This window comes from Elephantulus edwardii, unplaced genomic scaffold, assembly GCF_000299155.1.
Source record: "Elephantulus edwardii isolate Elephantulus edwardi_28Jun2011 unplaced genomic scaffold, EleEdw1.0 scaffold00135, whole genome shotgun sequence".
NCBI classification, from domain to species: Eukaryota; Metazoa; Chordata; class Mammalia; order Macroscelidea; family Macroscelididae; genus Elephantulus; species Elephantulus edwardii.
The window spans coordinates 6,006,765-6,032,963 of record NW_006399885.1 but is presented as its reverse complement, the minus strand read 5'-3'; the positions used below and the strand labels follow the sequence as shown (position 1 = coordinate 6,032,963).

At 43.5% G+C, this 26,199-nt stretch overlaps 1 protein-coding gene across 1 annotated transcript in view; it reads left to right on the top strand.

Moving 5' to 3' along the window:
• The first annotated feature begins 3,126 nt into the window (after positions 1–3,126).
• Positions 3,127–26,199, top strand: part of MIPEP (mitochondrial intermediate peptidase) — a 195,669-nt gene continuing 172,596 nt past the window's right edge. The window contains exons 1-7 of the mRNA XM_006894110.1: positions 3,127–3,309; positions 5,323–5,496; positions 8,806–8,894; positions 11,298–11,384; positions 19,189–19,252; positions 23,035–23,217; positions 24,445–24,601. Coding sequence (XP_006894172.1) covers positions 3,127–3,309; positions 5,323–5,496; positions 8,806–8,894; positions 11,298–11,384; positions 19,189–19,252; positions 23,035–23,217; positions 24,445–24,601 — 937 coding nt within the window. The remainder of the gene's footprint in view (positions 3,310–5,322; positions 5,497–8,805; positions 8,895–11,297; positions 11,385–19,188; positions 19,253–23,034; positions 23,218–24,444; positions 24,602–26,199) is intronic.

Sequence of the window (26,199 nt, the reverse complement as noted above, 5' to 3'; positions counted from 1 at the left end):
CTCTAAACGTTCATTAAAAGTAATAAAATAAAATTTTTTTAAAAAGTCACAGTCTTAGAATCCCCATGAGGGCAGTTCTATTCTGTCCTATAGAACCTCTAAGGGTTGGAGTCAAGGTGGCATCACGTGTTTTTGTTGTTGTTGTTGTGTGCCATCGAGTCACTTGCGATGGGGTTTTCCTCTCTTGTGCTGTCCCTCCACCCTTACAAGTATGATGTCCTTCTCCAAGGACTGGTCCCTCCTGGCCACGTGCCCAAAATGTGTGAGACAGAGCTTCAAAATCCTAGCCTCCAAGGAGAAACTTGGTTTCACCCTCTGCAAGACAACACATAGTAACATAAATTAGCTTTCTCTCTTAACTTGCATCAACATTGTTCCTGGAAGCTGTGATAAAAAAAAATCAGACATATTGCTCTGGGCAAATGTGCTGCAAAAGTAAATATATCACTGACCCAAGCCCTGGTCTTTTCAATCACCTCATCTGCTTGAGAAAGACAAAACTCTTTCATTACTGTCAAGTAAGAAATGACTCACAGTCGACCCTCCAGTGGGTTTTTGGAGGCTGTGAATAGCATGGCAGGAGATTGCCTGTCTTTCCCCCTCAGAATATCTGGTGAATTAGAACCAGCAGAGAAGCCCTACCTTTAGGATAAAAATGGAATTCTCTACAGGCTATGCCACCAAAGATATGAGAAAGGTTCTTGTTGTGTGCCGTTGAGTCAAAACTGACCCATAGCTGACCCTCCAGGGAGTCAGGGCAATAAATTGGATGGGAGAAGGCTGCCTATCCTTCTCCCATGGAGCAGCTTGGTGGATTGGAATTGCGTGCCTTCAGCATTTCTGCTTTTTACCACTAGGCCACCCAAGCGCCTTCCTTTATGACCTCTTTCCCAATAAACATGCCTGGTACTGGAAGCCAAGAGATCAGAAGACTGCGCACTAGGAAAATCTGCTGTTAACAGCCTTAGATCATGATCTAAGAGGCAATGATGTTAAAGACTGAAGTACACCTGATCCAAGTCATGGTCTTTTAGATTATTTGCTGTGCATCTGAAAGTTGGGCAGTGAGTAGGGATAACAGAAAAAGAATTGAGGCTTTTGATTGTGATGTTCAAGAAGATTATTGAATATTCCATGGCCTGCCCAAAGAATAAACAAGTATACCTTATAGAAAGCACAACCAGAGTGCTCCTTGGAGGCATGGATGGTGAAGCTTTGTGTCACACATTTTAGGCATATTGTTGGGAAGGGCTAGTCCTTGGAAACCAACAAAAAGATGGACAATCTTTTCCCCATGTGATTTAAAATTTATTGCTTCTGAAAACCCACTGGAGAAAGGTCAGCTATATCCTAACTCGATGCTATGTAACAATATAACAATTCTTTGGAAAAGAATATCATGTCCAGAAAGGTGGAGGGTCAGCTAAAGAGAGGAAGCCCCTTAGGGAGTGAATTGACACAGTGACAGCAGCTACGGGCTCAAGGATATCAGAGATGATCAGGTTGGTACAGGTGACATTATTCTGATTTATTGTCCTTTTATTTAAATTTTTTTATTATACTAGTTTATTTACAAAATTAGAATAAAATAAAATTAGAGAGCTATGATGGCCTAGTGGAAAGGAAGTTATGCTACCAAGCCAAAGGTGGGTGATTTTCATCTGAGGCCCTCTCAGCCAGGTTCAAATTGTTTTCCTGTCAAACATTCTTCTAGGTGGCATAGCACTGGTCTGTGCAGTTGCTGTACAGAGATAACTCGTGTGATGCTGAAGACTGTGACAGTGATGTGCCAGTCGTGGTAATGGGCACCCATGGTGGACAGTGTTGGCTGGAGCTTCCCGACTAAAACAAGCCTGGAAGCAGGAGCGGCATCCACTTCGGAAATGGCTTGCCTCTGGAAACTCTATGTACAAACAGTGATCAGGCCTTTGTTCATAGGTTCTCTAGGAGTCTTCTACGACTCCATGGTACCAAACAGCAACAACAGCATACTAGTTTATTTACAAAATTAGAATACATTGTTTTCCAGACCAGATGAGATTTGTTATTCTTAAATTCACTTTGAGCAGTACTAGACTCAATGGCACCTAACAAAAACAACAATTAAGAAGACTGGTGATGCAATAGTCAAGTGTTGGTGGTTTCAATCCACCCAAGTGACATAAAGCCAAGAAAGTCTTGGCAATCTGCTTTTATGAGATTACATCCTGTGACAGTTCTACTCTGTCCCATAGCATTGCCATGAATCAAAACGAATCAAACTTCATATTGCAGATTGTGTTTACGATAACTACAAAAATTAAAACTGACACAGAAGATCCTCTTAGCGTTAATTTACCTGGATATACAAATAACTGACATGCAATCGTAACACGTATATGTAATTTATATAATCTTTTAGAGTGGAGATAGAGTTTTTGAAACGTGCACTTGAGTCTATGTCAGAGATCTGTCCAGGACGTTATCACTTAATTACACAGCGGAAAGCAGCAATGACTCACAGGGCTGCGTTCTCTACCCTCTGCCCAGGGGAATGAAAATAGAGAAGAGTTAATCATGGACTGCTAGGAAAACAAACAGATTCGTCCTGGAAAGGGTTAAACCGGGTGGCTCCTTGGAGGCAAGGATTCTGAGGCTCCGTCTAACATACTTTGGACATGTTGTGAGGAGAGACCGGTCCTTAGAGAGGGACATCATGCTTGGGAGGGTGGAGGGACAGCACAGGAGGGGAAGGCCCTCTGTGAGGTGGATTGATTCAGTGACTGGGGTCATCGGGATGGGAGTGTCAGAGACAGTGTGAATGGCACAAGACAGAGCGGAGTTTAGGGCTGTTGTCCATAAGGTCGCTATGAGTCGCAAGCGACTCAACGGCACAAAACAACCACGTCCGGGGGAGGTCAGGGCACCTGGTTCTATTTCCTCATTGCCGACACACGGGGGCGCGCTACCGTGGTGACCGCCTAGATGCCGGCAGGCGACGCTCTTGCCGCAGGACGTCGACATGCTCACGTCCGCCGGCACGCACTCCCGGACCCGGAAGCACGTGTGTCGCACGCAGCGTGGGTCGCTGCCTTGGAAACGCAGACCGCGCTCCGCGCTCCGGGTGGGAGCTGCCTCGGGTTCGTGATGCTGTGCGCACCGAGGCTGTGCGGTGCGGGGACCGCGGCTTCGCAGCTGCTGCGTGCTTGGCGGGGCTGCCTCCTCGCAGCGTGCCGGGCCCGAGGGGTCAGCACCAGCTGGTTCCCGGTGGGCGCCGCCTTCAGTGTCAAACCTCAGGGTCGCCGCCTGGACCTCTTCGGCGAGCGCCTGGTTAGTGGCGCGGGAGGGTCCTCTGGGCTACTGGATTTAGGCTGGCCCCCTTCGCGGGCAGTGGATCCTAGGAGGAGCCCAGGCAGTGGACTGTGGTCTCCTTGCTTGTTATCCCCGGGTTTAGTTAAGGGGAGTGTGCCCAGCCCAAAGGGTACCAGAACCATCGGTGTGAAGTTTGGAATTGTTAGGTGTGGTCAAGTGTACTGCATGTACTAGCGATCCTACCAACAGATCTGACTCATGCCCTGTCCTCATGACCTCTGTCGTAGCACACTGCGGTTGTCATTGTACCAAATCCATCTTGTTGAGGATCTTCCTTTCTCGTCTTTATTCTCTACCTTTCCCAGCATGATGTCTCTTCTCAGGATTGTTTCCTCCTGAAAATAATTGCAAAGACTGTGGCCTGGATTTATGGTGCTGAACTCTGTGCCACTGGGGTGTTGAATGCCATAGCAGTTACCCATGATGGTCAGTGTTTGGTGTTTTTCCTCTCTCCCTGAGTACTACAAGAAGGGTGGTTGATAACAGTGAGCAGTCAACTTTATTAGATTGAGGGATTTAAAAAAAATCTTATTTGATATGGAAACTTACCTTTGGAAACGAAAAAAAATGACTACCTCTTTCAGCCCTACGACTTGGTTTACTGTTATTTAACTTTCTCTAAAGGCCCGTGAGGGAGTTCTGGTGGTCTAGTAGATAAGGAGGTTGTGCTGCCATCCAGAGGCAGGGGATTCTAATTCCACCAGCTGCTCCTCAGGAGATCTATGAAGTTGCCTCCCAGTGTGAGCTACTTCTGAAAACTCACTGGAAGGTCAGCTGTAGTTCTATTCCAAACTGTAGGCACATAAGAACAACAGAGGTCTTTGAGTGGCAAAAATGTATGTTTGATTATTAGGTAAAAGGGGGTGGTTTGAACCATGAACATTGTAGAAAAAAAAGATTCTAGCCAGTAAAACTTTATGTTAAATGTTTTTATCAAGAGTTGGAATTGACAGCAACTAACAGCAACAACAGAAGGCCAGTATACTTGGAGATTAACTCCTTGTGTCGGCATTGTACTGTAACTGGCTGTGTACTCAGACCTTCCTGTGTACTAATTGTCCCAAGTACTCTGCACGTGTTTTCTGATTTAGGTCCTGCTGTCGTGTCTCATGCTGCGAGATGCATATGAAGACATCGAGGCCCAGGGCCCTGACTAAGTTGGCCCTGATTTCCAAAACAGACCCAACCCACTACTGTCAAGTCAGTTCCAACTCCTGGGGATCCTTCACTGGGTTTCTGAGACTGGACATCTTTATGGCTGGAGGCTGCTTCATCTCTTTCCCAGAGACTAGTTGGTGGATTTGAACCTCTAACCTTTTCAGTTGGCAACCCAACACGTAATGTATTATTATGCCACCAAGCCTCCTTTAGCCGTGATTCCTTACCTAATAATTGTGAACCCACTGCCAACAAGTTACTTCTGATTCGTAGAGGCCCTCTGTTGGGTTTCCCAGGCTGTAAATCTTCACAGGAGCTCATCTGTCTTCCACAGAGCAGCTGGGAGATTCGAATTGCGGGTTTTATTGGTTAATAGCTTGATAGGTCATGCACTTCACCACTAGGGTTCCATCATCGTCATCATCATTATCATCATCGTCACAACAGTTGGCATCTGTTAAATTCCTTTTTGTGTGCTGGACACTGTTAGGATTCCCCCCCCCCCATCTAATTTCATCCCCCACCTACTGTGAGTTAGGTACTGTTGTTATGACAGAGCTGGATTTTGAATTCCTATTACCCTATTGTTATTTCTCATCTTTGATAAAATAATTGGGAGTTGAAGAGAACTTCTATTTGCTGTGTGTTCCTTCATTCTCTTGGTGAGGAGTGATGTGGGGATGATGAAAGGGATATCCGTGACCACAGTATGTCATACACTGAGAGAACCATGATTCTCTGAATGGAAAAATGTTTCTATTTAGCACTCACCTCGATTTTGGTGATCAACTGGAAATATCCTTTGGGTTGCAGGGCCTTTTTGGCGTTCCTGAGCTCAGTGCCCCGGAAGGGTTTCGTGTTGCGCAGGAGAAGGCCTTGAGGAAGACGGAGTTGCTGGTGGAGCGAGCATGCAGGACGCCTCCTGGGCCGCTGACTGTCCTCATCTTCGACGAGCTCTCGGATTCCTTGTGCCGAGTGGCCGATCTGGTAAGTGAGGCCGGGGCTTGCTGGAGACAGGGCCACCTTTTATCTAGTACTTAAGGTTAATGTTAGGCTTTGATGATAAAAAGTCTTAAATGTTTGAGAGTTGTTTGTTGTATTTGGTTAGGAACAGGAGGGATAGGAAAAGGAGGTACTTGGAACTTGTCCTTATAACATGATGCCAGATATGAGTTGGCATTTATAATAAAAGAATAATCTCTCATGTGGCAGAGATTCTTCATTTATGACATGTAGCAGAATTCAAATAGGCCATTTTATCTGCACATTCATGATGAAATTCCTCTTATTAGACCCACTCTGGAAACCTCTGTGCCCTGATGACACAGTGCATAATGTGTCAGTCAGCTTACTGAGAGTTCAGTGGTTTGAATTCACCAGTCCCCTCCACGGGAAAAGATGGGCTGTCTTTGCGTGTAAAGGTTGACAGCGTTGGAACCTGTGGAAGGTCACCATGAGCTGGCACCAGCTCCTTGGCAGAGCATCATAAACCTTGGGGTTGCATCAACGGATGGAAAACAAGGTTGTGGTATCATTCTGATTATATTAAAGAGCAATGTGGGATTGAAATAGAAATAGAAACGTCTCTATGAACTGCTCACTTTTCCGTTAGCAGCACTGTGGCCCAGTATGTTATGCACTTTGCCACTTGGGCTTCAATAAAGACTAGGAAACGAGCTGATATACTCTTGTCACATGGGATTGCTGTGGACTGGAATAGACAGCTTACAACAACATATATGTGATTATATTGTTGTTATGTGTTGTTAGCTTGACCACGACGCTGAGAGAGCCTGTGAACGACAGACCTGAACCCTGCCCTATCCTGTGCCATCCTCATCATCTCTGAGACATTTGTGCCTATTGATGCAGTGGCTGTGTCATTCCCCCTTCTGAGGGTCTTTCTCTTTCACACAGACCTTCCACCTTTCCATATATGATGTTCTTTTCTAAGGAGTGACTTCTTCTAACAATATACCCAAAGTATGTGAGACAGAACACTACCTTCCTTCCCTCTAAGGAACACTCTTAAGTCATATTTGTTCTTTTGACACTCCACAGAACACTCTTCTCCCAACATCACTATTCAGAGGCATTGATTCTTGTTTTGTTGTACTTTATCCAGTTTTCAGATTCATAGGAAGTAATTGAAAAGACCATGGCTTAGAACAGGTGCACCTTAGACTTTAAACTGACAACATTGCTCATTAGTACTTTGGAGAAGTCCTTGACAGCAGATTTTCCCAATGCAACATGTCTTTTGATTTCTTGACTGGTAGCAAGGGTGTTGATTGTGAATCTGAGTAAGATAAAATCGCTGATTATTTTACTTTTTTCTTTATCTGTCATGCCAGTGTTGCCTATTGGCCCAGTGATGAGGATTTTTGTTTTCTTCATGTTCAGATGTAATCCATATTGGAGGCTGTAGTCTTTGCTCTTTTGCAGCAAGTGTTTTTAAATCCTCCTTATTTTCAACAAGTAAGATCATGACATCCATATAATGCAGGTTGTTGACAAGTCTTCCTCCTATCCTGTTGCCACATTCTTCTTCATCAAGTCCAGTTTCTTGAATGATTTGTTGAGCATGCAGATTGAATAGATGTGTAGCAAGGACACTGCCCTGATACACACCTTTCCTAATTTTAAACCTTGCAGTGTTTCCCTACTCTGAGGACAGTAGCCTCTTGGTCTAGCTATATGTTTCTTGTTAGCATAGCTAAATACGCTGGAATTTCCGTTCTTTTCAGTATTAGCCAGTTTGTAGTGATTATATTAGTCACTTAGGTATGTGATTCTTTTAGTAAAAAAAAAAGAAAATTCCAAGAACCTTCTTTGTTTTTGGATTTTTAAGCTATCAGCTGCCAGAAAAAGTTTAAGCCATTGTAAGACAGGAGTTGTGGGGGTTTTAAAAAATTTTTATTTTATTTTTGTGTGTGTACCATCAAATCAGACCTGACTGGTACAGGAAGAGATTGTTTGGTGGATTTGAACTGTGTACCTCTGGGATTGCAGTGCAGCTTCTTGCCACTAGGCCACCAGAGCTCCCTAAGACCGGAGTTTTACAAGCTGTATCCTGGTGAGGTGCAGTGTCCCATGGACTGCTTGAAGAGCAAACAAACTGGAAGAACACTGCCTCTGCCTTGGAGGAAGTACGACGAGGGTGCTCCTTACAATGAGGAAAGGATAGGATGCCTGGTCTCACATACTCAGGCATGTTGTCAGGAGGGCCAGTCCTTGGGTCAGCAAAAGGAAGACCCTTAGTGAGACTGACCAACCCAGCGACTGTAATAATGGGCCTGAGAATGATGCAGGAGAGGGCAAGGTGCAGATCTGTTGTTCACAGGGTCACTACATAGAGTCCCCGTCTGTCTTCCTTGGAGCAGCTGGTGGATTCAAGCTGACTAGGCCACCAGAACTACTTTTCCTGCATAGAGACTAGAGTATTGCCTTGACAATATAAAAGCAAACCCACTGCGGTCCAGTCCATTCTTATTCATGGTGACCCTCCATTTGCTTTCAGAGGATTTAAATCTTTATAGGAGGAGATTGCTCATCTTGTCACCTGATAGTGGCTGGTGGGTTTGAACTGCTGACCCTTTAGTTAACAGCCCAACATATAATGCACTATGTCACTGGGGCTCGTTCTTGAAAATGTTTGTTGTTGCTATATGCCCTTGAGTCACAGCCAACTCATAACCGATCTTCTAGTGGGTTTTTGGAGGCTGTAAATTGCACAGGAGGAGAATGCTAGTCTTTGTTTCTCGTAGCAGTTGGTAGATCCAAACTGCGTGCCTTTGAGTTGGCAGCACAACTCCTTACCCACGAAGCCAGCAAAGCTCCCACTTGAAAGTACACATGCCAATAGTTAGAAAAGTATTTTTAAAGAATTTTCTTCTTTTTCCAGGTTCAGATGTTAGAACCATATTAAAAATAATTTTAGTTGGAAACTTCTAGAATATATGATACTATTTGAAATAAGAGTCTTTTGGGATTTTTTTAAACTAAGACTTTCAAGGAATTCCCTTGGTGTTTCTTTCATTTGAAGGCAAAAAACTCTTAACGCCAAGTCGGTAGGAGTATTTTTGTTTGGCATATCACTGTGTTGGTCCTAATGAACTAGGGGTTACACGCGGGAAGGCAGCGGTGGCCTCCCTGACATCAGGAGAACTTGGTCGTGGAAATGCTGAGATCAGGCCACCAGGCGTCTTTGAAAGCACAAGTTTTCCTTTCACTCTTAAATCATGGAAGAAGGTTTTCCATCAAATTCCCTTTGGTTTTTCCTCTTGTCTTTCTTAGGCTGACTTTGTGAAAATTGCGCACCCTGATGCAGCATTCAGAGAGGCTGCAGACGAAGCATGTAGAAGCATCGGCACCGTGGTGGAGAAGTAAGTGGTACCATGTCCCTGTCTTTCCTGTGCATGGAGTGGTCCATGGTGTGCTTAGAGGGCCTGCACACACACAGCTTCCAATGGAGGGTGTGATGGCCTGAAAATGGGCTCTGGAGGCCCACTGGCCCAGCTCTTGGCCCGTGGTAGTTCTTTACCTCTTCTCCAACTTCTTTTCCTTGTCTGGACTCACTCATTCACTCACTCACTCATTCATTCACTACCATCTAATTGATTTTGAGTCATAGGATTTTGAGGCTGAATCTTTAATGAGAGGAGACAGCACTGTTCCCAGAGGAGCTGCTGGTAGATTCTGACAGTCAGAGACAGGCAGCCTTCTTGGTGGCAGCACAGCACGCTATGGACTGTGAGTGGGGAAGTTGGATGATCCACCTCTCAGGTCTGCTCTGCAGAATGAATGAGCTAAGACAGGCACTCCTGGGGTATGCTGCAGGTTGGTCACAGACCATCTCAGTGAAGCAGTAAGCACAATAAAGCAAGGCAGGTGCATTCGCAGTTTCCTAGAGTATGTTTACGTTAGACTCGACTCTACAAAGTATACAATAGAATTTATGACACAATCCTAAAGCTTCACAGCACCTGGAAATAGGAAATAAATGTCATAAGAATTAACCAAAATGTGACACAAAGACACAAAGTGAGCACGTGCAGTTGAAAAAATGGTGCCAATAGCCATTCTTGAGGTGGAGTTGCCGAAGACCTTCAGTTTGTGGGGGATGCCCTGTTTGCAAAGTAATGCAACGTAATTGCAAAGTAAATGCCCTGTTTGCTTAGTAAAGCAAAGTGAAGTCAGACGAGGCGTGCCTATAGCTGTGAGGTGTTGGAATGGTGGCAGGCACACAGCACACACCTAGGACCATTATCACGGTCATCATGACTGATGTGAGGGAAGGACTTTTAGCATCCTGCCGGTGCAGAGTGGGTTATCACGTGAGTAAATTGCTCTCACCATTGATGGCTGATAGGCCACAGGACAGGAAGCCAGGCTGCTGCCAAGCGGGGATTAGGGTGGTCGAAGGAGACACTGAATTGCCCAGGAGGACCAGGGTGGGACGTAGACAGGAGGCCATGGTGCAGTGAGTGAGCTTAAAGGGATTTTGAGGTAACTGTAAGCATTTTAAGCCACTTAGGAACCAAAGTGCTGTGAAAATAACTCTGAGGTGGGCAGTGGGATACTCAGAGGCACTTAAGTGGCATGTAGAGGCACCTGGCCAGATAGCAAGCAGGACAGATGAGAGCTTGAGGAACCAGCGGGAGAAGTTGTGAGAAACAGCATGTCCAGACATGATGTCAGATCAGCAGTTGTCGTAGGAGAAGAGTGGCTTCCTGTAGGGCCTCCCCCTGGGAATAAAGACACCTCCCTGCCTTTTGGCCATGGAACAACATTTGGACAATAGAGCCAATCTTACAGAGCCACTGACAGCCAGCTAGCTGAGTTGGATAAAGCTGAGCCTTGCAAATCCCAGACACTGGGCTGACTGAGGGGTTGGAAGTGCAACCCCTTGTCCAGGTGAAAAGCTGCTGGGTGGCTCAGAGTCTGGACACAGTCCTATCCTTGTGGGCATGGGCAGCAGATTGTTCAAGAACTGCACCATCCATCCTGAGCATGCCAGGGCTTTGGGTCTAGAGGTCAGACAGCAGCTAGGCCTGGTGGTGCAGAGGCTGGGCTCTGTGGGGCCTGTCCCTTCCTCTGCTCTGGCCATGCCAGCCGCCCCGAGTAGCAGCTACAGTTAGTACAAGGAAGGGGTGCCGTACTCAATCATCTCATTTAATCTGACTTGAAACTTATGGTTCCGGCGGTGTCCTGCATCATTATAGGTCAAGAGAGCTTAAATAACTTGCCCAAGATCATGGAGTATAGTATGTCAGAATTTGAGCCTAGGTTTTGTGACTCCAGAGCCCCTGCTCCAGACCTGCCACTCTGCAAAATTCTCATCTGAGAAATGTGGTCACTTACAAACCAGGATGCTTGGTTTGTAAACTCTGTCCTGTTTGACCTCTCACCCATCCATCCTCACCATTCCTTTCATTAAAAGAAAAAAGGCATATCCCTTATGAGTCATCTCAGAGGCAGCTGGGCCAGTTACTTTGCCAACTTGCACAGTCCTCCGCCATTCCGTCTTTCTCCCCTGGCTGCTATCTGTGGTTTTCAATTCTTTCTCTTCCCAGTGAAGTTAGTACTGTAACCCCTTGCCTGATCAGTTGCTTTCCCCTGCACTAATTAGGTGTGATCCAAGTGAACAAGAGTCATCAGAAACCTACTCCAAACCTCTGTGCTCTGAGTATACGAGGATTAGATGCTCTTCTTGCCATAGAAAGGATAAAGCAGGTGTTAGAAAACCACTTAATTGTTTTTAACTGTTTCGCTTGTCATCTTTCTAGGCTGAACACAAATGTGGAACTGTATCAAAGTTTGCAGAAATTGTTAGCTGATAAAAAGCTTGAGGAGTCCCTTGATCCAGAAACCAGGTACTCATTTATTTGTATTCATGGTGGTGGGGTCTATGGAGGTGAGACAGGTCCGCTCTGCCTGGGAGGCCGCCTCCTATGTCTGCCTGACATGAACTTTCCTCGGCTCCACAAATGTAGAGCTTTCCTGAGATCGTGTCTGAGGTCATGCTCTACCCTCTTATCCTGCTTCAGTTTACTTCAGAGCCCTTGTCACTCCCCTTCCAGTGTCTGCAGTTTGTGAGTCTGTTTATCTTCTCTCTGTGGACTGGAGCTCCTGGAGGGCAGGCTCTTGGTCTCTTTGTTCATTGCTGCATCCTCAGCATCTGTGTTCATGGCATATAGTAGGTACTTAACCAGCAGATGGATTCCTAAAAACAGTTGATAAATACACTTATGTTTGTGGTTCAGGTTGTGTAATCTTTGTCATCAGAAGATGTAAGCACTCTGATTTCAGTTATCAGATTGATGTAAGACCCTTGAAATGATTTGCTTTGGTTCATTAGATTACCTTTATGATTCTAAATTTAAAAGGCCTAGTTTCTAAGTCAGTACTTAAACATTCACACTCATTCCTCATTCCCTGCCATTGGGTCACTTCCAACTAAACGTGACCCTTCTACAGAGCTGCTGATAGAGTCGATCTGGAGATACTTGCCTTTTTTTTTTAGCAGGGAAACAGTCTGTGGATTATACCGCCAGACCTGAAATGGACTGAAATTGGCCATTTTGAATCAGACGGTGTACTGTGTAGAAATGACAATTAAAGAGGACTGAGTGTGACATTCATCAACAAAAAGAATGTTTTAAGATCATTTTTGAAGGTCTAACACTGTCAGTGGTAGGATCAAATCCATATACCTATAAAGGAGATTAAGTTACTACAACTGTTGTTAGATTTACTCACCTCCTCCTGTTAGGATTTCCAGCCTTGGAAGCCTATGGCAGATTGAGAGGAGTAGGAACTAACTTGAAGACAGTGAGTAAACAATTTACAATTTACTCATTGCACATACTATTTCTTGGCAGTGTAAATACTAATATAAATATTAACATAAGAATGAGACTACATCTGTGGAAAGAGACCATGGAGAAGCTCAGTGTCATTAGCCGGATCGTGACAGGGGGATGTGGAACAGAACCCTCAATTTCTCATATGAGTTCAGCATGAATTGAAGAACTAGAACCTTGAGTCTGTCCCATATGAATTTAGAGACCATCTCAAGAAGAGATTCAGTGAATGTATTGATTAAGAACTGAAGATGAGACTTATTGTGGGCTGACATTAAGGATATCATACATGGAGAAAGCAAAAAGTCATTGAACAGACAAGAACGAAAAGACCAAAATGAATGTCCTAAGAGACCTGAAACTTGCTCTTGAATGCAAATAACTAAAGCCAAAGGAAGAAGTGAGGTAAAAGAGCTGAAGAAAAGGTTTCCAAGGGTAGTTTAAAAAGATAAAGTAAAACATTATGATGAAGTATACAAAGGCCTTAAGTTAAAAACCAAAGGGGAAGGATAGGCTTGGCATTTCTCAAGCTGAAAGAACTGAAGAAATATTTAAAGTCTTAAATTACAACACTGAAGGATTCTGTAGGCAAAAGGCCACATGAGCAAAATAACAGTTGAAATGTGGGTCTTTTGTCATTGGAGGAAGAGATCCATATTTGAATCCATTCCAAAGGAAAAGCATCCAACAGAATATGAAAATTATCGCACAGTGTCATTAATACTATGTGCCAGTAAAATCTTGTTGAAGATAATTCAAAAAGGGCTGTGCAGGATATCAACAGGGAACTGCCAGAAAGTCAGCCAGAAAGGTGGAAGGGGAATATGATTACTGAAATCAGGTGGACCTGGCTAAAAATGGAGACTGCTGGGAGCTCTGGTCGCCAAGCGGTAAGAAGCTGCCCTACAATCCTGAAGCATGTGGTTCAGATCTGCCAGCTGCTTTGATGGGTAGTCCACTCCTGCGTGAATTACTGACTCTGAAAACCTGCTGGAGGGTCAGCTTTGGATTGGTTTTTGACTGGATGGCAAACCACCATAAGAAGCTAGTTGTTTACATGTGTTCTTATTGATTCTGCAAAGGTTTGATTTTGTGTATCATAAATTATTAATAGCTTTGTGAAGAATAGGAATTCCAGGACACTAATTCATGCTCATGCACAGCTGTACGTAGATTAAATGCCAGTGGATTGAACAGAACCAGGGAACGCTGTACGTTATATAGTCAGGATAGGTGTGTGTCACGGTTGCTGTATCTTTTTGCCACATATATGCTGATCAGATAATCTAAGAGCCTGCACTATATGAATTTGGCATCAGGATTAGGGATTTGTTAAAAGTCATGATACTGTGGATGACAAAACTTTGCATGCTGAAAGCAGAGAGGACTTGAAGCAATTATTGGTGAAGATCAAAGATTATAGTCTTTAGTGTGAATTACTTCTCAAGATAAAGAAAACAAGTCAGTAAGCAGTATCAGGATAAGTGGAGCAAGGGTGGAAGTTACCAAGAATTTAATTTTACTTGGATCTAGAGTTAACACCTATGGAAGGATCAGTCAAGATAGGAGATGGTACACTGCACTGGGCAAACCTGCTGCGGAAGATATCTTTAAAGAGTTAACAATCGAACACATCACTTTGAAGACTCAGGTTTGCCTGACTTAAGCCATGATATTTTCATTTGCCTCATGCTTAAACTCAAAACTGAGGCTCACTGCTGTGGAGTCAGAGCTGCCTCATAGCTGACCCTCCAGCTGCTTTTGGAGGCTGTAAATGGCACAGGCAGAAATTGCCCATCTTTCTCCCAAGGAGTGGCTGGTGGATTTGAACCATCAGAAAGACGTTGCCTTTGGGTTAGCAGCACAGCTCCTCATGGCCCGTGCTTTCCGAGCTCCTGTTTGCCTCACGTGCATGTGAAAACTAGCCAGCTAAAGGAGAGTAGATGTCTTCAAATGTCTGTATTTCTGTATTGGTGAAGAATATGAAATGTATCCCAGAAAACCAACCAGACTCCTTGGAGCAAGGCCAGTGAGAATGCTTTTTAGAACTGAGGGTGGGATGTCTTCTTGTGTGCTTGGCATATTATCAGGAGGGACCAGGACCTGCAGAAGATTATCAGGCTTTGAAAATTTTGTCTCCGTGAAAGAGAAAGACCTTCAACAAGATGGATTGACACAGTGGCTCCCACAGTGTGGTCCAGCGTGCAGTGAGAGGGAGGATGGCGCAGGACTGGCTAGTGTTTTGCTCTCTTACATAAGGCCTTTGATAGATATCACCGACTAGATGACACCTCACAATAATGGGTATTAAAAATCCTGTGACGTTGAAGCATCGAGATGATTGGCTGGACATAGCCAGAAACTGTCAACTTCACATATGATGAGAGTCTAAGACAGTGGCTACAAACCCCCCAAAGAATTGTAGATTCAGTAAGTTACAGTGTTGTGACCGTTCACAGAAGAATGATGTAAGTGGAGTAGCCCTTCAGCTCAGAGGACAGCTTGGCATCAGCAGTTAAAGCTGACTGACTGCAAAGTCAGCAGTTTGAATCGAGTGGCCATGCTATAGGGGGGAAACGTGGCTATGTCTGTAAAGGCTGCTTCTGTGAAGATTGAGTCTTGGAAAAAATCTAGGGCAGTTCCATCTGACCTAGAGTGGCTGTGCATTTAGAACATCCTTCTTATTTTTAGTATCCCCCAAGTTTCATTCCCTGAAATACTATGTCAGTAAGTTTGGAAATCTGACATGCTAATGTCAGAGAGGAGTTATTCTGGGGAGCTGTGGTATGTTAGCATCTCTGAGGAGCCTACCCATCAAAAAACTGGGTTAATTTGGGATTTCCCTGGATGCAAAAAGTATAATGAGCATGTTTTCCAGAAAATATAATGGGAGGAAAATTCAAGCCATAATGACAGAGCTGTAGTATGCTTCAGGGTAGGTTTAGGGAGACGGTGTGAAACTGCAAAACACATCCACACATTTACGCACAGCTGGGAAACATGCACAGTGACAGGAGACAGGCAGGTGCACTTATTATTCCTAGGGAAGGAGCGCAGTAATGTTCTTTTTTATTGGCGTGTAAATTTGATGCTATCCAATCACTATCTTAAGATTGTTTTTGTTTTTGTTGTTGTTAATAACATGGATTTGAAGTAATTGTGAGAGTGAATAGGCATGAGTAGTCTTAACAAATAAAGATGTTAAAAAAAATATACCAGATCATAAAACAAATTATGAAAATAGCCTGTTTGAAAGAGTTTTATTTTATGTTCATGTCAGAACAGTCATTTCAGTGAGAGAATAGACAAAGTCCTGGCACAGACCCAAATTTATATGAGACTGCGCTGAGTATGTGATGGATGTGTTGTTTCTTGTTGGTAGAGAAGAAACGTTACTCATTACATCGTGTTAGGCTTGTAAGTGACCATTTTGGAACAAAAGGAATAGGTTGGTTAAAAATTTAAATACTGGGGTGGGGGGTGGGGGTAAATGGTAGTAATTGATTTTGATATGTGGCAGCTCTTTCCTGGCATTATTCCAAAGACAGACACATAAAAGAGAGTGATACTATCATAGCCTAGTTGTAAGAAGTTGCACTGTAATCCCTAAGGCCCAGGGTTCCAATCCACCAGCTGCTCCAAGGGGTAAGGATGGGACGTCTACTCCTGTGCAATTAACTGCCTCTGAAAAGCCTCTACGGGGTCAACTGTGAGTCAGTTCTGACTCTGTGGCACATAACAACAACAGCTGTATGACAGTTGCAAACTTTCCTGTAGCAAAGCTTGTCCACTTCTGTATGCCAAGTTAATCATCCACATTTCATCCAGTGGTAGATAAAATGCTACTTACATGGTAAAGGGCATCTTTACCATGTTAAGAGTTCTTACAAATTACTAAAGGAAGAGGCAGGCAACCTTTTCCTTTAGCAGTTTAATAATACTAGGAACAACTAGTTCGTAAGGCAACATTTTTTTAAAAATACTCATTTCACCAAAAAAAGCAATTGCAACAAATGGCTGTTAGACTTATAAAAGTATATATTACTTTAATGTTAATATATAGACAGTCATACCTTGAAATATGAGTGCTTCAATAAATTTGTTATTGGCTTCATACTTTCCAAGCCTTAATTTTCTCTTCTGTAAATGGAGCACATTTATAAATGTATTAACTACACTGTAAACTTGAAATGACATAATTTGTGTAGAGTACTTTGCTCAGTACTTGGTGTGTAAATGATGTCATTTGTGTAGCTTTGCTTGGTACTTGGTGTGTAGAAATCATGCTGCGATGCTGCAGGCTGTGCCGCTGGACTCTGAAATACTAACAGACACACCCTTTGTGGATAGATTTCAGTAGCACTTTGAAATTAAGACTAAGAAGAAAGACTTGACTGTCTACTGCCAGAAATTTGCCAATGAAGGCTGCATGAATCACAGTGGAATACTATCCAATGTAGGTTGGAAGGAACTCAGCATGTATAGTAATGTCAACAATTCGGAAGATGGTGTATTCTTTCTCTCATACATGGGATCTCCATGAGCTGGAACCTGCTACCGCTGTTCTAGAAATGTAGAATAAAGCAAAGAGCTCATCAGACGGAAAAGAAGTAAAGACATTATTAATGCTTTGACATGGGTTCTCTGTGTTGTTGTTGTTGTTGTTATGTGCCGTCGAGTTGTTTGCGACTCATAGCAACCCTATGTACAACAGCCCTAAACCGTGCCCTGTCCTGTGCCAATCTCATTGCCTCTGACACACTCATCCCAAGTACCCCGGCCACTGAATCAATCCACCTCATAGAGGGTCTTCCCCTCCTGCACTGTCCCTCTACTCTACCCAGCATGATGTCCCTCTCCAAAGACCTGTCTCTCTTTACAGCATGTCCAAAGTATGTCAGACGAAGCCCCAGAATCCTTGCCTCCAAGGAGCAGCCTGGTTTAATCCTCTCTATGATGAATCTGTTTGTTTTCTTGGCAGTCCATGGTACATTCAATACTCTTCTCTAGCACCACAGCTCAAAGGCGTCAATTCTCCTTCTATCCTCCCTAGTCATTGTCCAACTCTCTGATGCATAACAAGTGATTGCAAAAACCATGGCCTGTATCAGGTGGACCTTAGTCTTCAGAGAGACACTGTTGCTCTTGAATATTTTGGAGAGGTCCCTAACCGCAGACTTTCCCATCGCAATACGTTTTTTGATTCCCTGGCTACTGGTGCCAAGAGTGTTGACCGTGGAGCTGTGCAAACTGAAGCTGTGAACAATCTCAATCTCTTCACCATCCATCCTGATGCTACCGATTGGTCCAGTGGTGAGAATTTTTGTCTTCTTGACATTGAGCCTCAGTCCATACTGAAGGCTGCAGTCCTTGACCCTCTGCAGTAAGTGCATGAGGTCCTCCTCAGTTTCAGCGAGCAAGGTTGTGTCATCTGCATAACGCAGATTGTTGATAGATCGTCCACCAATCCTAACGCCACGCCTCTCCTCATAGAGCCCAGCCTCTTGGATAATCTGCTCTGCATACAGGTTGAAAAGGTATGGAGACAGGACACATTCCTGGCGTACACCCTTCCCAATTTTGAACCATGCAGTGTTGCCCTGCTCTGTTCTGACGACTGCCTCTTGGTCCAAGTATAGGTTTCGCATTAGCACGATTCAATGTTCTGGGATTCTTCCCATTCTTCTCAGAGTCAGCCACAGTTTGTTATGATCCACGCAGTGAAATGCCTTTGCATAATCAATGAAACACAGATAGACATTCTTCTGGTATTCTCTGCTTTCAGCTAAGATCCATCTAACATCAGTTACAATATCCCTAGTACCACGACCCCTTCTAAACCCAGCCTTGACTTCTGGCAGTTCTCTGCTGATGTACTGATTATAGCAGGGGATAAAATGTTTACTTATTAATTCACTTTAAAAGTCTCTGCTCTTAAGTTGTATTTGATTCAGTCCATGGTCTTTTCAGTACATCTGAGATCTGAGCAATGGATAAGGATGACAGAAAAATAATTGATGCCTTTGAGTTGTGTTGTTGGAGAAGAGTACTGAATATTCAGAAAAAAGCCAGACAAACAACTCTGCTCTTCACTAGCAAGAAGCTTAGAGTATACCTGACAAAGAAACAAGTTCTGTATGTTGCTTTAGAGTTACAGGTGTATGGGCTTACCTTGTTGGAATTGATGACCTATTGTTGTTTGTTGCTGTGGGTTGCAGCCCATGATAATGACTGTTTGCATTCACCCCGCCTAAAACCTCAAGCTCAGTGCACTACCGTCAGGTTGATCCTGGCTCCTGGAGACCCATGGGCTGTAGGGTAGGACTGCTCTGTAGGGATTTGTTGGATGTGATCTTCATGGAGGCCGACTGCCATGTGTGTCTGGTGTTAAGCCACTGGGGAAATTTGAACTACCATCCTGTGCTAGCAGATCCTCTCTACTGCTTAGGGGAAGGACCTCCTTGGTGTGCTCGCTGCGTGTAGTATAATATAAATATTTGTTGATGGAAAGACAAGGGGACAATTGGAATGATGCTTAGCTCTTTTAGAAGAAAATGGAGCTGACTGTTCACTTAGGCATGATGGGTCTGCTACCCCATCAACAGGACGATCACTTCAGCCAGTTAGCTGACTAGGCGTTTACTTGCCGTATGAGATGTTAATCCCTTGAATTATAAATATGAAAATGTATGTGTATATGTCTCTCTTCATCTCGAAGCATCTGGCTTATGGACATAAGGTTACAAAAGCTGATTTATTGAACAAAACAATTTTTTTTGTTAGTAATTAATCTTCTCTACTAACTTTCTTACAGGCGAGTGGCTGAACTGTTTATGTTTGATTTTGAAATTAGTGGAATCCATTTAGATAAAGAAAAGGTAAGTCTTTGCTTGTTTGCTATTTTGACTCCTCTTTGACTAACATTTAGTTGGAATCTTTATCATTGCCTTGCCAAACCAAATCCATCGAGTTGATTCCGACTCAGAGACCACCCACTGGGTTTCTGAGTCTGTGAATCTATTACAGGAGGATACTGCCTGTCTTTCTACTGGGGTGCAGCTGGTGTATTTGAACTATTGACCTTATGATTAGCAGCTTAATATGGATATGCTACTTTTTACTGTTATTCACTCCTCAAATTCATTGTCATTGAGTCTAAACTGACTCGTAGTTGGCTCTCCAGCGGGTTTTCAGAGGCAGAAAATCTCATGCGAGGAGATAGTTGGCTTTATAATCATTGTAATGAATATCAGTTGAGAATCGGCAAAAATCCATTAAGCACATAATTTCACATCAGCTCTCCATGACAGTTCTCTTTTGGACACTATTACTATTCATAGTTTACAGCTGAGGCAGTGGTGGGGGGGGTGGTCTCCAGAGCTTTGTGGGAGTTAGTGGAGGAGCTCCTAACTCAGTCCAGACCAGTGACCCAGCATCTGCTAACAAAGTAGAAACAAACACTTGCTATATGACAAGTAACTTTCAGGGCAGGATTCTAAGCCAAGAACTCTCTGCTCTTCTGTGTGTGTGAGAACAGTGTTAGACATGCTACCTCCCAGGACACCAGGGTCCTGATACACTGTGCTCACCAGCTTTGTCAGCCTGAAATCCCTGTCAAAGCTTCATCTTCAGGTCATGTTGTCTGTGAAACTTGGACCAGTTCTTCTCTTGTGGCATTTTGCTTATGTCTGGAGGTTGTACTAACTGAAAGACTGCAGGTCTCTGGTCGTGCAAATACACCACCAGCAACTTAGGAGGATAAGCAGTCGCCTCCTGTTGGGATTCAGAACCTCGGAAAACCACTGGAGCAGTTCTCCTCTGCCTGTGGGGTTGTTGGAAGTCCAAATCCATCAGTGGTAGTGGGTTTGGGCTGGTTTTAATAACCTTTTTGCTATTCCCCAGGTTAACATTAGGTGGCGCTAAGTGGCCGCATCAGAAACAAATTCTCAAAATCTCAAACTCATTGCTGACTCTCTGGTGGATTTTCTTTTCTTTCTCAGTGAGTTGGAAACGACTCAGAGCTGACCCTGCAGCAGGTTTTCAGAGACTGTAATTTGAACAGGTCGCAATTGCACATATGTCTCTTGCAGAGCACCTGGTGGATTTGAACTGCATATGTTTGGGTTGGTATCCTAACTCCTTATCCACTAGACCACCAGGCATGGGAGGCTGAAGGAGATTCCCCATCTTTCTCCTGAGGAGCTGCTGGGGGATCTGAACTGCCTGAGAGGCCTGACCTTTCATCTAGCGGCACTACTCTGTCCACACCCTGCTGGGCAGAGAGAAATCCTGGGTTAAGTTGGACATGCAGGTTTTTGTTTGTTTTTTTTTTTTTTGGACATGCAGTTTATGAGCACGTTATTTCATACACGGTATTTCCTAGGAAATGTTTGTTACCATTGACTTACTTTTTTTCATACTTTTTTCGAACTACTTTTGTATGCATCCAGCTACATTTTATACATTTATATTTTTAAAAAAATTCCCCAACTACTGACAGGCCAATGGCTTAGTTATTTTTAGGGTCCTGGTTCAGCCTGGGAACTATTACTAGCTATTTATGCCTCCCAGGAAGATGTACGTATCATCTCCCTGATCTCCCCCAGGAGCCCAGGACCAGAATCCCCATTGGTTTTCCAGTGATGGATAACTGAAAATTCACCTCTTCCTCCAGTTGTTGTTGTGTACTGTCGAGTTGGAACTGATCCATAGCTGACCCTCCAGCGGGTTTTTAGAAGCGGTAAGTCATACAGAAGGAGACAGACTATCTTTCTCCCATGGAGTAGCTGGCAACACAATTCCTTACCACTGGTGAATTACACATACAGTGATGTAGATTTCATCCTAAAATCTTTGGGGCAAGTCCCTTTAAGAATGCACATTTCTTCAGGAGACTGCATCTCATAAGGATAAACCTGCACATTGTGCCAGGGTTATCATTGCCAACCAAGGGCATCCCAGCTCCCAGTTCTGGGCCCACCTCCTGGGAAACAAGGTGGGCGGTGGGCTGACTGAGTGCTGTCCAGCCTGGCTTGTCTCATCTTGGTACTGACCTTGTCCGAGCTTCTACAGTTGCTTTTCTCCTTCTGGATAATCACAGTTGATCCTTGAACAACATGGGTTTGAGCTGCCATGTGCATTTTTCTGTTGTGATGAACTCAAGAATCCACTTAAAAACCTTCACTGGTACTCATCATGTCCGAGTGAGCATTTATAGGGAGAGGTGTTCATGCAGGCAGAACCCTGCCCCCCACCCCAGGTGAGAACAGTGCCTGAGCTCAAAGCAGGAACACAGAGGGGAGGGGGGGGTAATCACACGTGGGGTTCAAACCTGCATTGTTCAGGAGGTAGCTGTAAATTGTACACAGTTTGAAAAGTAGGAGTCTTTCATCCTCCTCACTGCATTGGTTCAACTCTTTTTTTTTTTTTCATGGTCTGATTTATTTATTTATTTATTTTTTTAATTTAGGTTGTTTATTTTTCATTTCAATGAACATCTACAGAGATTTTGGGATTCCATTCATTCATTGTTGCACCCTTCTCCCCGCACAAACCCCTCCCCTCTCCCCCCCATTTGCTCCTCTCCTTGAAAAGCAAAAGAAAACCTCCCTCATTGGTACACAATCCCCCCCTGCACCTCCCCAAACCCCACCCCCTACCCCCAAATATAATCCACTCTGCAACCCTCATTGCATACTCCTACGATAAAAATAATGCCCTAAAATATAATACTTTTAGACTATTCTCTCCCCCATAGACTTTAATGCCGCAAACATATTTCATCCAGTCTTTCTCAGTCTTACCCCCACCCCAATGCCAGCCTCATTCTCTTAATTCCTTCAGGCCTGTCATTTTCACAGATTTTTAAGATTGAGTGTATATTTTTGCCTTTTTCAAATCTTTAGTGTTTTTGTCTAAAAATACCCTCTGTGCTTTGTAAATCATCAATCACAGAAATACTGTAAAATCATAAGGCTATTATTTATCAGGGAGTTGTGGTGGCCCGGTGGTAGGGAGTTGCACTGCCAACTCAAAGGCTTATGGTTTGAATCCAACAGCTTCACTGAGGGAAAGATGGGCAGTCTCCACTTGTGTGATATACAGCCTCAGAAAACCCGCTAGAGGGCCAGCTGTAATTCGGTTCTGACTTTATGTATCATCACCACACCACAACCACCACAATATCCGTTTGTTAGGGTAACATGTATCTTAAAAACAGGATTAATGAATTATTGCAATTAGTTAATAGCCATGGTGCTGCAGTGGTTACAGTACTTAGATAGAAACCACAAAGTTGCCAGTTTGAACCTCCCAGCTGCATTACCAGACAAAGTTGAGGAACTCTGTCTCCATAAAGATCTCAACCTTGGGACTCCTTCAGAACAGTTCTTCTCAGTCCTGCGTGTCTGGGAGGCAGAATCAAGTCAGCTATAATGGATTATGTGATACGCTTTAGTACTTCCTGCTTAGATTTAAGTTTTGTTTACATTTAAACAAATATCTTTTTTTCAATTTCTATTTAAATTTTATTTTGTTTTGTCACTAAATTATGACACATTTCAACAATATGTGTTGGTTTGCCTTTTTTAGTGGCTGTCTGTTATCATGAAATATCAATTACAGTTACCTTGAAATAACACTTTCTTGTTTCTCCACGTAGCGGGAAAGAGCAGTGGACCTCAACGTTAAAATCTTGGATCTGAGTAGCATGTTTCTGATGGGAACCAATGTCCCAAACAAGATTGGGAAGCAGCTCCTGCCGGAACACATCCGCCGCCACTTTATCACCTACGGGGAGCACGTGGTCATCGATGGGCTGCATGCAGAAGTGCCTGACGACCAGGTGTGTCCTCTGCTCTTGCTAGCTTATGTCCTCTGGGTGGACATAAACAACAACAACAACAAAAAAAACCAAACTAAAACAAGCAGTAGTGCCCTTTTAAGGAGAACTGGTGGCCTAGTAGCAAGAAGATGTGCTGCAATCCTAAAGGCACACTGTTTGAATCCACCAGCTGCTCTGAGGGAGAAGGATGGGAAATCTCCAGTGTGATTAACTGCCTCTGAAAACCCACAGGAGGGTCAGCTATGAGTTGCTTCCAACTCAGCAGTACACAACAACAGCAACAACTTTTAAGGTACATTTAGTGTTAGTAATTTGGAAGCAGGAGCGGCATCCACTTCCTAAACAACATGCGTCTAGAAACTCTATGAACTTTGATAAATGATGATAGTTATAGAAAGGTTTCAGGACTTTTGTTCACAGGGTTGCTAGGTCGTTCTCGACTCAATAGCAATCAACAACAACACTGTTAATAAGCCTTGAAAACATGACATGGCATTTTGAATTCCATAACTGCTTTGAATAAAGATAATAAAGTAATCCTGGCTGCCTTTAAAAAAACCTCATTTTAAAATCTGATTAGTAACAGCAATGAATGACCATTAGATGACTTGAATTTTTAGTTTACACAAGTAGAAGTGTTGTAGTGTAAAGATACATGCCCCTCCTTTCCACTTCGTCCTTTTGTTGTTAGGGCTGTTGAGTCACTCCCTACCATAGCAACCCTGTGCCCAGCAGAACAAAGCAGCGTGTCCCAGGCCTGTGACGCCCTCCCAGGGTGAGCTCACGGCTGTGGCTGCTGTGTTAGCCCCTGTTGTTGAGGAGATTCCTCTTGTTTGCTGACCCTCTGCTTGACCAAGCATGACGCCTTTCTCCAGGAACTGGTCCTTGCAGGTAACATGTCCAGAATACACGACACAGATTGCTGCCTTCTCTGCTTCTTAGGAGCACTCTGGCTGTACATGTCCTAGAAGTGTGTTCTTCTGGCGGTCTGTGGGCTGGTTGATATTCTTCACCAACACTGTCATTCAAAGATGTTATCCTACCTTGCCGCTAGAGTGCCAGAGAAATAGCTGCTGCAGTCCATACTCACTTGTGAATCCCAAAGCTTTATTCACCTTATTCAAACCATGGCTTTATTTTTTAAATCTGTCCTCACCTGCAGGTATGATGGCGTAGTATTTTGCATCATAGTGTTTACATCTTGAACCATTTACTTTTTAAATATAGGTGCGAGAAGCTGCTTATAAAATTTTTCTTTATCCCAACGCTGATCAATTGAACTGCTTAGAAGAATTACTCAGAAACAGAGACCTGCTGGCCAAGTTAGTGGGATATTCTACGTTCTCCCACAGGGCTCTCCAGGGAACAATAGCTGGGACTCCAGGTAAGGGCCCTCGTCACCTCGAAGGATAACAGTGGATTTTCATAACACTGAGCTTGGTCTTAGGCAGCAGTATGTTAAGTTCTAGTTTTACTATTCCCACAGATCTCTTCTTTGCATTGTCCACGTGTCTAGTTTGGTGTGGTTTATAAATGTTGCTATGTGCCGTCGGGTCAGCACCGACTCATAGCTTCATAGCTGACCCTCCAGTGGATTTTCAGAAGTTGAAAATCACATGGGAGAAGATAGCCCATCTTTCTTCCATGGAACAGCTGTAATTTGGCTGTAATTTATGTCCCACTGCAGTATTTTATTTCATGAAAAGAAATGTTTAACTTTTCACTTGGCACTCATGAAAATTATTTGCACATTATGTTAAATTGATATTGTGCACAGTCTACCCACGGTGGCAGAGAAGGGAATAGGGGGACCTGCATTAAGAGGAGAGTGAAGACAGGCTAAGAAGCAAAGGTGAAGGTGAGGAAGGGAGCATCTTACAGTGAGGTGGTTCTCAAAGTATTTCATATCAGATCCTTTTAATCTGACAGTTTTCCAGGTGTACTAGTTGATGGAGATATTCTTCTCATCCAAGATAACTTTAAAAAAAAAGCCAAGTAAGTGGAAGAGAGTGAAAAATGTGAATAATGCCATTGGACTATTTGTATAGAAACTGTCAGAGGGAACCTATTCACCAAAACCACAGTAAAATGTTACTAAAGAAAATAAAAATCCAAATTAAGATGTGATAGAGTTTCTTTAGGTGCTTAAACATTGTATGGAGTTTTAGAAATGAAAAGCACATAACAGAGTTATTTGGAAACAGTTCTGTAGAACCTCCTGAAATTAGATTTTATTTTTAACTAAATTATGTCTCCTCCCACCCTCTGAACTTCTTGGTGCCCTTCAAAATGACACATGAGGAAGTGTGTTTAGGTAGTTGTATACAAGGCTTGTTGAGCACTGATCCAAGCATTACGTGAGGCTGCTTGGTGTAATACAGGCTTCATTATCTCTAAGCCTTTTATTTCACTCACTCACTCACTCACTCACTCACTCACTCACTCACTCACTCACTGCCATTGAATCAGAACTGATGCAGAGGCTAACGATGCAGAGGCTGAAAATTGAAAGGGAGGAGATTGCCCGTTTTCCTCCCAAAGAGCAGCTGATGGATTTGAACCACGAGAGTCCTTAGAGACTCACTCAGAAAGGGTGTCACTTATATTGAAGGCAGGACAGAAATTTTAAGCCATGTAAATACCCTCTAGTAAATAGAAAAATATTTGTGGCCAACTGTAAAATACATATGATGAGTAATGAAATGAATGCTACTGAACAAAACGTGTGTGAACAGTTAAATAAAAAATTAAATTGCTTTGTAAACCTTCACTCAAATAATAATTTAAAACAGAAAAAATAGACATAGGAAATCTCTCTTCATGAAAAATTGCCTATCATGTTGTTTTCGTTGTTATGTGCCATCGAGTCGCTTGCGACTCATAGCGACTCTATGTACAACAGCCCTAAACTCTGCTCTGTCCTGTGCCAATCGCACTGTCTCTGACACTCCCATCCCAATTATCCCAGTCACTGAATCAATC